General features: G+C 39.2%; 1 protein-coding gene across 4 annotated transcripts in view; it reads right to left on the bottom strand.

Annotated features, from left to right (window-relative positions):
- The window catches only part of wdr60 (WD repeat domain 60), a 270,009-nt gene that overhangs the window by 77,177 nt on the left and 176,990 nt on the right, over positions 1–15,842 (bottom strand). For all 4 annotated transcript variants that reach the window (XM_087140251.1, XM_087140254.1, XM_087140252.1 and 1 more), the window contains 2 exons: positions 4,446–4,527; positions 3,667–3,733 (listed from right to left, as the gene is read on the bottom strand). In XM_087140251.1, the coding sequence (XP_086996377.1) occupies positions 3,667–3,733; positions 4,446–4,527 (149 nt within the window). The remainder of the gene's footprint in view (positions 1–3,666; positions 3,734–4,445; positions 4,528–15,842) is intronic.

Raw genomic sequence — 15,842 nt, 5'->3', positions numbered from 1 at the left:
TACAAATCAGTGTTTAATTTTGTGATATGTACTTCCAAATTGTTCCCCGTAATTCCTCCTCCATCGAAAGGCTGAATTGTAAACTGTTTGGTGCCCAGCTGAATTCATTCACCAAAATAGGGATCATTTATTCTTTTCGTATTTAATTTTTAACGTATAAACATTTATGAGATAAAAAAATTTTGTTTATAATTACTTTCTGTGTAAAGTGATTTAGAAACATTTTATTCGCTATAAGCTTTCCCGATGTTATTGATATAAAAATAAGGTTTCATCCATCCCTTAAAGAAAATGGAAGAATCCAAGCAATGTGAACATGACTGACCATCCGGGATGCACCCATCTGTCGCCATGCATCATGCATGTTTGGAAAGTCATTAGCATTCATGTGCACAGTACGGGCAAAAATTTGCCCTGAAGGTTTTGTATATGTGACGTTATTTTACTGCACATTGCCTTCACGTGATGAAGAACAACTCAAAATTCATGATGTGAAGGTAGAATAATGGATCGTAATCCCAGGTTCCTTTGATGCAGATTCACACCGATAATGATGTCATAAAGCATTTGCTGCTATAAAATCTGCCAGAGGGCAAATTATGTTCAACATTATTATGTTCAAGTTGGTGCCGAATTTGCACTGCGAATTTTCTAAACTGAACACCTGCTTCACAAAATTTGCAGCTGATAATATTTCTTGAAGTCAAAACTGCATTTCAACATACAGTAGACACTCATTATTACGAAATCCGTGTAGAAACGTTTGTTCTGTCTGAAATTCATTGTAGGTGCACAGGGCAATGGCTTTGGTGCATTGTTGTTCATATGCACGTTTATGCATGTATGTGCATACACGTGAACGCGTGATTGATGTTATATCAAAAAGATCTCTCGGTTATAGTTCATCAAATATACTGTGATGTGTTCAGAATAATTAAATTAATAAAATAATGTTTAATGTGCATGTAAGATTAAAAAAAAGGAAATACATGTGCGGGTACACTGGGTCTTTTTGCAGCAGGGTTCAGTGCTTAGTTGGACTCTTGAGATGTGGGAGTAGTCAAGCGAACGTATTTGGGCATATTTTTATTGGAATTGGGAAGGGAAGTTTTGTTTTGACGTTTGTGTAATCAATGTAAAAAATTACTGTGACGGGTCATTTACATATAGCCCTTGTGCAGCGCCCTCGTTTGATAGCTAAGCTTGTTCAACCGTGACATTAGTTTATTGCCAGCTCTTTGTTCAGTGAGTCATTCACCCCACAGCGCTGGGACAGACAACACCACAGTAGTCCAAGATCTACCTCATGTTAGTTGCTGGCAGAAGTTTCATTAATAACCTTTACACCTCTTGTTAGCTCTAGATTGACTGGGCTAGGGTAAGTCCAAAGTTGTTCTCGATGTAGTAGTTTCTAGATTTTTACACTTTTGTATTATCAGAAAGTTATTGTGGTTTTCCAGAGTTAGTTGAAGCTCAATTGCATGTATTACCTTTGTTAAGTGTATTTTAGATAGACTTAAGACAAGTGTATCTTTGTTATGATAAGTGTGTTCTTTACTCTCAGCAATTCAGAAAGTTTAGTGTATAAATTCTTAGTTTCTTTGTTCTGCATTAGTGTCCATAGACAGTGCAGTGTATCAGAGCATGGAGCCACAGTGCAGCCCTTAATCCCTTAGTTTGCCGCATTTATAATGAGATGCACACATTTTCTTGGAAGTTGCCCATGCCTTAGTACAGGGAGACAGGATGTGAGCCACAAGGTTCATTGCCCTCTAGAGACTTCATGGACCACATTGTTTATTGGTGTGTGTACAATGGAGGTATAATGCCACTACACTGCAATTGCTTTAGTAGACTTGCATACTAGCCCCTAAGGTTCTGCTAATACTAGATGGTGGTGCAGACATGTGTTCTTATTATTATGAAATCATGTGTTCTTTTTCTTTGAGTTTAATAATATGCTAGTACAGTATCACCGTTGCTTTGACTTGTTGAGATAAGTTATATCCTAAGTCAGTTCTTCATGGATCCTTAGGTTATAGTTATAATGCTGAGTGGACAGATTTAAGTTTGTGGCTTAGACAGTGGAAGTTGTTGCACTTTTCGAAGTTAATTCCTTTCTTGACTGCGCGTTAAAGCATACGCATGCCTTGTATTCTTAGACTGGAATGTAACTCTACTTAATTCTAGATTGGTGAACTGCACGACTTCATTTTCTGTTCTTTGATGATTTAGAATATTTTGCAGTTATAATAACTTTCTTCGTAATTTACATAGTTTAATTGGAATTCTCCAAGGCATTGTATTTACATGGAAATTACTTATTGTATCTTTCCAGGGGTTTTCTTGTGGCGACACCATAATAAAGAACTGGAGTGAGATAATGCACTTTATCTGTGTCGATCGTATCTTCTCACTGTTACATTACTATGTAGAGCTACATTCGTATACAACGTTCATGTACATGCAGGAACCAGTGTGATGCACTGCGCACATGTTTTCACCACCACAATTTGGAAACGCTCAATATAAATGGGTCATCAACATTGATTTTTCAGGCAACGGAGTCACAAAAACCATTTGTTGTAACAGGAATTTTGTACAATGGAATTTCACTGTAACAGATTTTTTCCCCCATAGAAATGTGCCGATTTTGTAATAACGACAGTCAACTGTATTAAAATCTGCAGAAAGAACGTAATATGTGAATGTTTCTCTGAGTTGATCATTTTATTCCAACATCGCTTGCTCCTCAGAAACAATGCAATATGTAAATGTATCTGCGAGTCGATCGTGTTTTCCAACAACGTTCAGTCCGCTCATTAACTTGTTGCATGCTCGAGGGCACACAGGCGTACAGTTTGTGAACTTCCTGGTCCCTTAGCAATGGCAGACTTGCTGTGAAAAAAGCGGACCTTAAGCGGAAGGGATGGATATCACTTGCACCTGAGGTAACCACACTGTGTAGGAGGGGGGAGTAGAAAAGGTAGGCGAAAGCCCTGGTGGTGTACTAGTCTGAGGGGGGTTGGTCGGCCCATCCGTAGGCTGACATGCAGGGTTGTAGTCGAGACCATCACAAGACCGGACACAAGACCAGAATCAAGACCATGCACAAGACCAGTCACAAGTAAAAGGGTGAACAATGACACAGGAATGCTTTTGCTGCAGTTCAGTTGAATAGCTTGTGACTGGAATTCAGACGAGAGGTCTTTTGTTGGTCTTGAGCGCTCTTGTGAAGGTCTTAAGGGGTCTCCACTACAACACTGCTGACATGGTGCCGTGTTGGGCTTGAGGTAAGCTGGAAATGCAGGTAGAGTAGGCCCAAAGGATGGCAGCATGCCCGGTGTGGTGACATCGGTGAACACAGCAGCTACGCTGCAGTGCATTGTGGGACAGATAGATGAGGATGCACGAGAAGTTGATCAAGATTTAGTGAATGGCGTAATGTCACTAGGGAAATATGCAAATTGTAGGTCAATCGGGTAGGATGAATGCGGCGTTTTGGCTGTGTAGCCAACAACTATTGCAAGGAATTTATCCTGATAATTTTTCTTTCATTACGCTGGGAATATACACTACTTCTCAATGCCATCTTTTCGATAACATTTTTGGCAAATGAAATGCCCAAAGATGCAAATTTATGTCTGAAAAGACATACAACTTTACCAATTGGTTTTCCGTAGTGTCTTGGAGAGATTCTATCTCCATGCCTGCTTCCATGCAAGATGCACCCCTGTAGAAACAATGGAAAAGATATAAAAATTTCAGACATACTCCAATAAAGCACTTAGGTCATCAAAGGTCTTTACTGTCAACCACTTTTTAATATTCCATTGACCAGAAAACTCAATATTGGATTTTAAAAAAAGCTAGTATTTTACACTTCCAACATTTTTGTTTATTTATTCCATACATGAAACTCATTTCAAGTTAATAATATATCTGGAAAAAGTTCATCTGCTCATTTAGGTGTGAGTACATAGCATTTCTAAATGTCTCCATTAACCTTGTCATTTAGACAACCTTGAATACAAAAAAGCAAAACATTTTGTATGTAGATTCAACACCTAAGATTGCTTCATCAATATCCCATATCACACTTTGGAGCCTCACAAGCATAATGACCATCAGCAGGCACAGAATATTGGCTTTATAAGGTTTTCAGTTTCATTTTGTCTTTGAATAATATGTAAATGGAATTCAGTGCCAAGTGAGAAAATGTCATTATGACATCACATTTCAGAGTAAAGCATCATTCCAACACATTACAAGTCCTCATGATATTGTTCATCATATATGTCTGAACAAATCTTTGCCAATGCAAGGTTTTGGACACAGACAAGTCAACTGTCGTTTTTTAATGCATAATTAATTGATTAATTATAATTAACAATCTATACTGAAGAATAGTTGTTATAAAAACATTTAGCTGAAAGTGTTCTTACTGAATCTGTTGCAATAAAGAATTGGGTTGGATCTTTTGAAGAAAACTTCATATCCCTCGCTTGTATGGCTTGTGACACATTCCTGTACATAAGAAACATGGTGCAATGAAAATGAAAACAAATGATACTCAAATCATTATCATACACAAGAGGTGTCTTCTGTAAATGACCAAAAAAAAGAGAAAATTTTATGTCCACTGGAAAGATCCCCGAAAAACTACGGCTTTGTGAATGCACAAGGGTCTTCCAAAAAAAAGACAATCCTATTAGAAACCAATAGTACTGTTACATTCCTACAAAATGTTCCCCTATATGCATGTAGATTACAGTGTATACGTTATTTGTAGTATACACACCATGCACTCATCCCACAGCAAGCACACAATGACCATCCATATTGCATTGCATACCACACGCAATCTGATTGTGCTTTGCCAAGACATGCCCCTGAACTACTACTCTGTAGCACATTTCTAACTTTGTCATTTCCCCCAAAATCTTTCCAGGAGTTGATACTACTTTCAGTCACACATAAGACCCATACATTTGACCCACACACACCCCCACTTCATAGCATATGCGTCTTGCCAAACCACATGCGGTAAGTCTGTGTCGGGTCACGGCACAGCAAGGTCAATTACCTCCACTCACCCAGTTTTACCCCACAAGAATTGCGGGGTAATAGCCATCCAGAGACTACATGTAAGTGTTGTACACAACTAAATGTACAAAGAAAAGCTCACCCTGTCCACTCTCTCATTGACTAAGTCCCCCATAACACACCCACGAGCAGCCTTTCACCATTCCGTTCCAAAACTTCTTGGACTTTATCACTCTCCAGAAACTAAGTCAGTGAGACCAAGTGTACACAAAATCCCCATAGACTTTTCCTCCATAGACTTTCTAGATGTATGAATTATTCACTCCAATTCAGTGTTCTCATTGGCTAAGACCTGGCCCTGAAAGTCTATATAAAGCGACCAGCTCTGGAAGCCAGCATTGATCATTCCCTAGCTGGCAGGCAGCTTCAGAGAAACAAATCCTCATCCATTTATTTTGGATGTTTTCCCTTAGCAACGTGTATTCATAATACACATCAGGCAGGGCAAAAAATCCAAAATTTATTTACATCTCCCCGGTGCAAATCCCTCAAACTCCTTGTCCGTTCATGAGTGCATAGCTTTGCCATGAATAACCTATTTGTCACTCCCGAATAAATTTCTCAGATTTTTACGAGCTGTACGCTGATTATTGTTCCTATGATGAACATCCTATACAGTAATATCCAGCCTCGGTGGCAATAGAAGTTGATCATTGTAAATATGGAGACAATGTAAATATTTCTTCAGAATAAATCAGTAATGTGTGCAAGTCAATCCACTGACTCTCTGTCATTCTTTGATAACCGCTCCCTACCCTAAAAGAGACAATACAGTACTATTAAATGACATTAACCCCTTTGCGTCGGGAAGCGGCAAGAGCCGTGCCTGGAGCAAAGTCTAGTAACCGGGAAGCGGCTGCAGCCACATACCACACCTGTAACTTTTATTCAGTGTACACTTGTAATTACTGGGACCTTTACATTGAATGGAAATCTGGGGCAACCTGGAGAGTTTGTTGATCCCCTGATACTTGGTAAATGTTTTTTTTCATCAAAACACCCCTTTGTCTCTGATTGAATACCCTGGGTAATCTCCGAGGAGCGGAGCTCGAGGCCGTGGACAGGGCTTATGCAATGCGTTTTGTGTGGGCCCAGAACGTGATGAATGCAGGCCACTGGCATGGTGTGCGCGCCATTGTTTACGGCCCTGCTGGGCTGGGAATACGTGGACAGCACAACAGCACCACGCACTCGGGGTATAGATGGGCCATTGTTCAATGTAATTGGTTATTTGTTTTGTTGAAAAGAAGTGTTTTCTGTGGCGCTGGGTATATATTTGCCTGGCTGCTTCCTGGCCCTTCAGTTGCATTACACGAGGAAACTTTGTCTGTGACTAGTGGTTCAGATTTCATGTCGGAATCTGAACATAGTTCAGAAAATGTAACTAGTGACAGCGATTCTGACAGGCAACCACCGTTAGCGAGGCCTGCCAAGAAGGTCAAGACTTCTTTGTCCATTCAACGGATGGCGGATGACAACTTCCCCATCGAGACGGTTTTCAAGGCACAGCGGGTGTTCAAGTACAAGAACTGGACAAGAACAGCACTCCTCTCGAAATCTTCAAGCAGTTTTTCACCCCAGAGCTGACGTTGCACATTGCCAACGAGACCAACCGCTATGCCGCTGAACACCCGAAAAGTCAACCAGACGCAAGTCCAAGTCACATGCGAAGCTGGTTCGACACAACACCAAATGAGATGTCAGTGTTCCTGTCCATGATGATAGTCAAAGGACTGATTCCGAAACCCGACTTGAAGTCCTACCGGACGAGAGACTCAATACTTCAGACTCCGCTTTTTCCTGAAACTATGCCCTGCGACAGATTTATGGACTTGCTGGCCTATCTGCATTTTGTCGATAACAGCCGGTGATAGACGAACTGACCGAGAAGTTCAAGTCTGTCTACATTCCGTCCAGCAAGATTACTACCATTGAGTCCCTTTGGAAATTCAAAGGGAGACTGAAGTTCAAGCAGTACAACCCCAAGAAGCGTGTGAGGATTGGCATAAAAGTGCATCGAGTCTGCCAAAGCACGGGTGTTGCCGCTGGATACACCTGGAACTTCAAGATTTACACCGGTCAAGACCAGACTGCTGGACTGTCAAGTACGAAAATCGTATTTGTCTTGAATGCCGATCTTCTTGGCAAAGGGTACACCATTTTCATGGACAACTGGTTCAGCAGCCTAGAACTGTACCTGAAACTACATGACCAGAAGACGAACGTTGTCGGGACGGTGAGAATCAATCGTCAAGACATGCCCAAGGACTTGTGCTCCTTGAAACTTGAGAGAGGGGATGTTGTTCATTGCTCCTCGACAAAGGCTTGCTTGCCTTGGTCTGGCGAGACAAAAAAGATGTCTGTATGCTGTCCACGATGCACACAGCCGAGATGGCCGACACCGGCAAGCGGAACCGCGACGGCATCGCTTTGGAGAAAGCCAAGTATGTACTCGACTATGAGGGGATGAAGGGTGTGGACATTGCAGACTAGCTGGCATCGTCACACCATTCAGTCAGAAAATCAATCAAATGGTAAAAGAAACTGTTCTTTTTTTGCTTGATGTTGCTCTTGTAAACTCTTATCTTGTGTTTATGGAAATTGGTGGCACTGACAGTTTTTTGACATTTAGACAAATGTTGGTGAGTGAAATTTTAGAGTTGCGTTCACCAAATTTGCCAGTGTATCGATCTAGAGGTAGACCAACCTGTCTTCCTGGTCCAGGTAGACTGATAGGAAGACATTTTGCTGTAGAAATTCCACCAACTGGAAAACGAGCTACATTATACAAAAGGTGTGATGTTTGTTCTAGAAGTGGCAAAAAAAAGAGACCAAAGTGATGTGTGAAATTTGTGAAGTGACACTTTGCGCTGTTCCTTGTTTCAAGGAATATCACACTTGAATAATTGCTTATTTGTGCAAAGTTTCCTGTATTCCAAGACATCATAAATGAAATAGTACATGAAATTTTATGATGTTTGTTCTAGAAATAGAAAAGTGACTAAATTGATGCGTAAAATTAGCCAAGTTCCACATTTCGCTGCTCCTTGTTTCAAGGTTTATCACACTTGAATCCATTGCTTACTTATGTAAAGTTTCCTGTATTCCAAGAAATAGTACATGAACTTTGAGGCAAATCCTTCAAGGTTTATTATACTTGAATCAATTACTTAATTTTCTCCTGTGTCAAGACATCGTGTAATGCAACTACTCTCCATTTTCTTTCCTTTTTTGGCTAAGTTTTTTACAACACTTTCCACTTATTTGAAGCCATCGTGTAATGCAACTACTCTCTTTTTTCTTTTTTTGGCTAAGTTTTTTACGGGAAGGTTCCTTTTGTTAAAAATAAAATTGAAGAAAGATTAAACGATTGTAAATATGAAAATGGAGAATCAAAAGAAATAACAAGTCATCAAGAGAAGACGAAAAGTGAGAAATTTGTCTTGTGTTTTTCTTGTGTCTGTTTATTTTATAATTATGGGGAGGATTAGTTTGGAAAGATAGTTTTCATAGGAAGGTTCAAACTTAGAAGGGGCTATTTATATATATCATTACATAAGGAAAGGGGATTTGAATAGAACTTGCAAAAAAAAAAAACAACTTAGAAATGTTCAAGAAAATTATGAGCAAACTTTGCGCAAAATAAAAACATTAGGGGAATTTTACGGGAAATCTTCACTGGGTATTAGCTGAAATAAAAACTTGTGAAGTGCACTCAATGTTCGAGTTGGGGCTGGGCATTGATGCTGGGCATGCATGGACTACTGGGAAGCAGGTACACGAGCCACGGTGCCTACTAAAAGCAAGCATAGACTGTGTGAACTTAGCGGGAGCTGTACTCTCCTCTGTGACCGAGCGTCCTTGGGTAGTTGGTGTTGTCCCGTGGGCAAGGCAAGTGCTGGTTACCTGGTATTTTGTTGAATGGGATCCAAATACCCCAGCAGGCTTCATGACTACACAAAGCCAGGCTGTGTACAGTGTGTGGTGGCCAATGTAGCCGTCTGCGGTTGCCGTTAGCAAAATTCGGAAAATAAACCCGGCAGCCAGGTGGGTTGCCGTAAAAATATCCCGACGTGAAGGGGTTAATACACTTTATGATACTATTAGAAAAGCACTGTATGAGGCCCAAAAGATGTACACTGTACCTGATCTACACAATCCTGAGTGAACATGTGCATGATGCAACACTCATATCAAATTGCACAGAATGTTATGTAACCTTGTACCATGTATAAGCTTTACATGACAAATTTGTTGCAAAGCTGTGGAATGTACTCATCATGGATTTCAGGCCAAGAACATAAATACTGTAATGTTCGAAATATAAGCCACCTGGTGTATAAGCTGCAGCACCAAAAAATCCGCAAATTATGATTTAAAGTCAGCGTATAAGCCATACCGGTGTATAACTATAAGCCAAATTGCAGCACTGACGATCCAACAATGAAGGTCATCATGCTGCGTACCGAAGTGTTAATACATGTACAGTACGTCAATGGTTGCACTACAACTGCAATCCTAATAAAAGTAAGCAAAATACAAACGTGCCACCATAAAAGGTGAATTTTAAGTCATCAAATTTAATACTTTTGTGGGCTGGATGGTGGTCGATAGTCCTGCATGGGCCATGCATCAACTCTTGCCTTTTTTCCAGTGGCCAGCAAAAGTTATTTGGTCAGAGACGCACAATAAAATGTTGGTAACTCAAGGTTTAAAGTTAAGTTGAAAGATTTTTTTTCATATTGTAGGCCGACAAAATTTCTTACCAAAAGAATAGGCATTTATACAAAGAAATACCTCTGTAACTGTCAACAACACTACATCCACTTACCTGGAGATTTTTGTGATGCTGACCAAAAAAACCAATCACTTCAAAATGAACAATACAAACACTGAGCTGTTCCGGGAAACTCTTGGTTTAACAAACAAGAAGTTGGAAGGGGCAGGAATTGAACATTTCGCAGTTAAAAAGTCCACAGTTCAAAATTTCTGTTGGACTACTACCCTCCGTGCTACAGTAGAGCGTGACAATACGCTCACACACTTTTCCAGCCATACATGTATGTTTGTAATTTTGCCAGATTCCCACCAAATAGCGGGCCTCCGTTACACGCTTTACCAGTACAATGCATACGGCTCTTAACACTACCGCTCTTACACCTATGGGTCAAGTTGCCAGCTTTCAACCCAATCAGACATACACTTCGAGAAATACATGTATAGCGCTTGGAAGAGTGCACCTTTAATGTCACATGACATGATCATCTGATGACGTCATCATCATGTGAGGTCAATTTTCATTGATAACACTTCCCTTTGACACAATTAATACACAATGTTGAATTCGATTGTTGAGGGCCAACTACACTCTTTTGAAAATATACGCACACAATACAGACAAATTTAACTGACAACAGATTGCAGAAGCTTTATTATTAGACTTTCAGTTCAGTTTTTGCACGAGGCAAAAATTCAACACCTCTTGAATATCTTTGGAATAAGATAACCTTGACTGAAAATGGGGCTGTAAGCCTTAATGGTGAAATGAAATCTGCATTGTTGAAAGTAATCGTTCCATGTATGAAGCCAATGCTGATTCCCTTCAAGCAGCAGAACAGTATGTCAAAAAATTTGGTCTTCAACAAGATGCATGATTTTGATTTGTCCTATTTCTGAGCAAGAGAGATTTCAGTGTAAAGCAGAATGGGATCAAGTTGTGGAAGAAAGGAATGAATTTGATATCACTGATTTGAAATGTGATGAAATGGTTGACAAAGTATGTAATATTGAAAAACATCCAGGGGGAAGTATCTAAGCAACAAATATGTTGAGATCATTGAACATAATGCAGAGACAGGTTTTTAATAAGATTCATAACCGGAGCTTAGAGAGCATTAATGGTAAAAATCCTGAACCGTTTCATGTGTTTGTGAAAGGTGGAGCTGGAACTGGTAAAAGTCACTTGATAAAGTCAGTTTATTATGAAGCAAAAAGACTTTTTGCTAGAATGATTCATGATCCAGACAATGTATCAGTGTTGATAGTTGACAGGAGTTGCTGCATTTAATGTCAATGGTAGTACAATTCACAGTGCTCATTCAATTTCTACTGATGCTACTTGTAGATTACCATATCAACCACTTGGTAAAGAGAAATTGAATACACTAAGGAATGTGTTGCAAGATCTTCAAATTTTGATAATAGAGGAAATATCAATGGTTGATCACAAGATTCTGTGTTATATACATGGACGTTTGCAACAGATAAAACAATCACGCAGTTACAATGCTTTGGTAACATCAGTATTTTAGCTGTTGGGGATTTTTATCAGTTACCTCCAGTGAAAGGAAAAGCTTTGTATCAATGAGTGATCTCTGGTGATCTGTGGAACGACGTTTTTAAGAAAGTAGACCTGATTGAAATCATCCGACAAAAAGATGACGTAGAGTTTGCTGAATTACTGAATGGGTTGCGAGTGAAAAGTAAGAAAGAAAAGTTATCTGAAGATGATATCACACTATTGAAATCTCGTCAGATCGAAGAAAATTGTAATGATGGATTGCACATCTTCCCATGTAACAAGTAAGTAGATGAATACAACGGCAAACACTCTTTGAAAAATGCACTGATTGTGTGTCTATTCTTGTCAAGGATTTTCAAAAAGATGGAAGGTAATGAAAAACGAAGTGTGAAAGTGGTGAAGAAATCAACATACACAAATTTGGCAGAGTGTCTGTAGTGAGGTGTCAGTGCAAGTTTAAAAAATAATTAAAAAATGACATGATTTTGTGTACTGGTACTGTTATCTACTTACCTACCAATTTTCATGACAACTGAACCTTCCTTTTATGCAGGTTTCAAAAAAACCTTCATTTTTCCAAATTTTGTACATTTACGCATTGCTCAACAAACCTAATACACAAAAAAATTAATATATCACATTGCGTTAGTGACATATTGCAAAATTTGAAAATATATTCAAAAGTTTAAAATTATATATTAAATTGCAAGATGATGTCACAGTGATGTCATCTCAAATTTCATCTAGAACACATCCCGGTCTAATAACACAACAAGTTCCAACCAAATTGGACATACTGTTTTGTAGATGTAGGGCTCTGAAATAATGGACTTTGTGATGACGTCATATGACCTACATGACGTCATCATGACGTCACTCTTCAACATACATCTATGCAATAATGACTATGCCTATGCCAACTTTAAATGCTGAGCGACAAAGATTAATGGCAAAAGTGCTGCAAAGAAAAACGTGTGCCAAGTCTATGGGCTTTTGACTCAAAAAGAACAACCCCCCCAAAATCCTGACGAACAGAAAGGCTTTTTCGCAAAAATTAAAAAAAAAAACCAAAAAAACCAAAAAACGAAAAAGGAAAAATCATTTACAAGAACAAAAGCTGTTTCAGCTAAAAAAAAACAATTTTAAGAAAAACAAAGGCTAAAATAGCTACAAATCCAACACAAGACTTCAGTTTGAGTCATCAGTATGAAACTGCTTGCGTTGCATGCATGCTGAATGCACATGGCACACACACACTGTACGCACTACGGCGATCACGCAAACCCAGTTTTTAGGTGAATGTTGGACATCTCATACCAGGGACAACTCGCACCCTGAACATCTTGTACCCGTGACAATTTGTGCCCAGAACAACTCGAACCCAGAAGAACTCATACCTGGGACATGTTGTACCCAGGACAATTCATATGTGGGACAACTCGTAACCCACAAGAAAAATACATTTTTATTATACATGTAGCTTGTGGCGACATCACGTCAGAATTATCGTATAACATATCCAATGTAGTTTTCGATTGCTGATAATGCAGCCATCTGTTTTGTGTGTCATCGGTTTTTCTTCAGTTAGCACTTGAAATACCTTAGCCTTATTGAAATTGTTGAGTGGTAACATGAGCCTGCAAGGAAGGCATATGCTTCAGAAATTGCAGTGCGTGGTGTGGAACAGGTTGGAATGAAAAATGGTGCAGCATCTTTAGAACCACTGTTAGCAGGCACTGTAAAGGGCTTTACTAGGCTTGTTCGTGATTGCCACTAATTTCTAAAAAAAAAAAAAAAAAAGGAAAAAAAAAAACTCTTATTAACCAGCAGTGAAAAGGGCTTTTCTTGTCTTGTTTGCGATTGACACAAATTTCTGAAACTTGACTAGTGCAGGACCACCGATTTGCAAATGGTGAAAAGGCCTTACTCCCCTTGTTTATGATTCATACTAGTACAAGTTGTCACGGGTACGAAATGTCTCGATACCTTTCAGGCTAGCCTGAATGGTACCGCAGACAAATTCATGGACAATCCAATCGCTGACTCTTTCTGATAACCATGTGACCACAGAAAGTGTTGAAATCAGGAAACCCAAATGAAAAAAACAACACCAAATTCTGTGGCACGTCACAGTGAACATGATTGGTGACAAGACAAAAGATAACATAAAGGTCTACCATTGAAGCGGTTGATTTTTTTTTACGGTAGAAAGAAATCTTTAGGTCACAATAACAAAATCTTAGTAAAACGGTTATTTGTCTGTAAAAAGTACACCATGAAATTGAATAAAAAGTGGGAAAATAGTCACTAAAAACAGTTGCCACAGCAGAGCAAACAAAGTTTAAGATTAGGCCTATGTACACATTTCATACATGTGTTTTGTGACTCCATGACTTGGGAAATTCAGTTAATAACTTGAAATCCAGACAACTAAAATTTCCATTTATTCTCTGTATTTCGAATTTTCAGATGTAAACAGCAACCAACAAAAACATGACTGCGCCACCTGCACGTAGTATATGTGGCCTGGCTGCAATTTTTGTGACTGATTTTGTCCTACAAAGTTTGTCATATAAGCCGCCTGATGCATAAGCCGCAGAGACATATTTCAGTGAGCCACAGAGAAATTTTTCCTAGTGAGAATCAATGTATTAGCCGTGGCTTATATTCTGAAAATTACGGTAGTCGTATTTTTGGCCAAACCTCAAAAATCATGCAGAAACTGGACCTTTTTGTGAAGAAAAAATAGAACTTATAGTGCTGACTCTGCACGTATTCTTGTATCCGTTATTCATTGTTTTCATTTTTCCTTGAGCTGATCAGCGTTCTGATTTGGCTTATTTGCTGTGTTGTGAAGAGAAGACATTTCAGCAAGCATGGAATTAAATATTCCTTAAATGCATTTAGAAACAAGGTCACTACATGTACATGTATGTGACCGACACATAAGGCAATCAGCACCGACAAGTTTTTGAAGATACAATAAGTTTGTCGACTTTTATCACATTAGCCTGAACCTGAATCACAACTAGCCAGTGGCAAACATGGCGGCCCGCATGGCGAACCCCAAACGGTGAGTTCACCCCTTTGTGTCTCATTTCTAGTCAACCTAAACCCAACTTTATTACACACACGTTGTTGATATGGTTGATCCAGCTAATCTACGGTCATGCCTAGGGTGAGACTTTTCAGGCGATAACTGCACTTTTTCAGAGTTTGCAATCGTATTATCTTATTTTAGGCGTTAGCTTAAGGCACCGGGACCGTATGAAATTTCATTCTTGACTATGACTACAGAAAGAAAACTTAAGGGCAGAAAAATAATCCCGTCCTACGTCATGGTGTAACCTACATGACCTACCTTGCCATACATACTGACATAACTGAGCCTAAATTTTAACACTCTCAATGACTGAGATTGATAAATTATATATGTGTATAAGGGGAAAATGCACTTCCCAACGAGCATTTTGAAGTTACTTCTGAGGGGTCTTCTTGTTCTGGGCCTGACAGTTAGGCCTACACTTCATGAAACAGTACTAAAAGGTATCACTCGACAACAGTTACATACAGCTAAACTGTTGGGATAGCTTAAAAGTCAAATTAAAAGGCATTTTAGCGTTTAACCTTTCCAGCGACATAAATATGTTAACAGTACGCCTTCAATTTTATTTTTCCCAAAAACTTTGGGGAAAAGGATTTATTTACATGCTAGGCGCTGTAGATGTTACGTTCATGTGTATTTTTTTGAAATAATCTTTGCCTACAGTAGCAACACCTATCTTGGGTCAGGTGATTTTTTTTAATTTCTGTTAATAAACATGACAAGATGGTAGTGTACACAGAAATGTGCAATTATGGAAACAGAAATGTAATCAGGTCTACACAATTTTTTGGCACTTGTGAAGTTTTTAGTTCTCTAACTTTCCAATTGTGGACTTGACAATGGAGAAATAAGAACACGCCTGGCACAGTAGGAGTGATTTGCAACTTATTCACTTAATCGCTTCTTGAAGTGGGAACTGACTTTTTAAATATCATTTGAGAGGTCACACTGCTATACATGTGAAGTTGTCCATGTATGTATAACTCCTCAAACAATCACTTTTAGGGAGAGGCTTGCTAACTCTTGCTCTGACTTCTGGTGTTGTACTTAAATGGTGATGCTTCATGATTGTCTTCAGCCTCTGCAGGTCATCTCGCATACCATGGAGGGCTTGGCTTGTTTGATTAAGCTCTGTGTGGATGAGTTTGCCACCCCATTCATTCAAGAAAACCGAAGCCAACCTTGCATCTCTGCAGCTGTTCAATAGCAAGGTCCTGACGTAAGTGAAGTTTCGGTGTTTCATCCGGGAACATTTGCCGATAAGTGTGCATGAATTCTTTGATGGAGATGTCTGGAATAGAGGGTAAAATATTTTGATAAGATATACAT

The sequence above is a fragment of the Acanthaster planci genome, linkage group LG08 (assembly GCF_054643075.1).
Source record: "Acanthaster planci isolate LZ-2023a linkage group LG08, COTS_SCS, whole genome shotgun sequence".
Lineage (NCBI taxonomy): Eukaryota > Metazoa > Echinodermata > Asteroidea > Valvatida > Acanthasteridae > Acanthaster > Acanthaster planci.
Note: the sequence above shows the minus strand (reverse complement) of the source record. Positions and strands in the feature narration are given on the sequence as shown.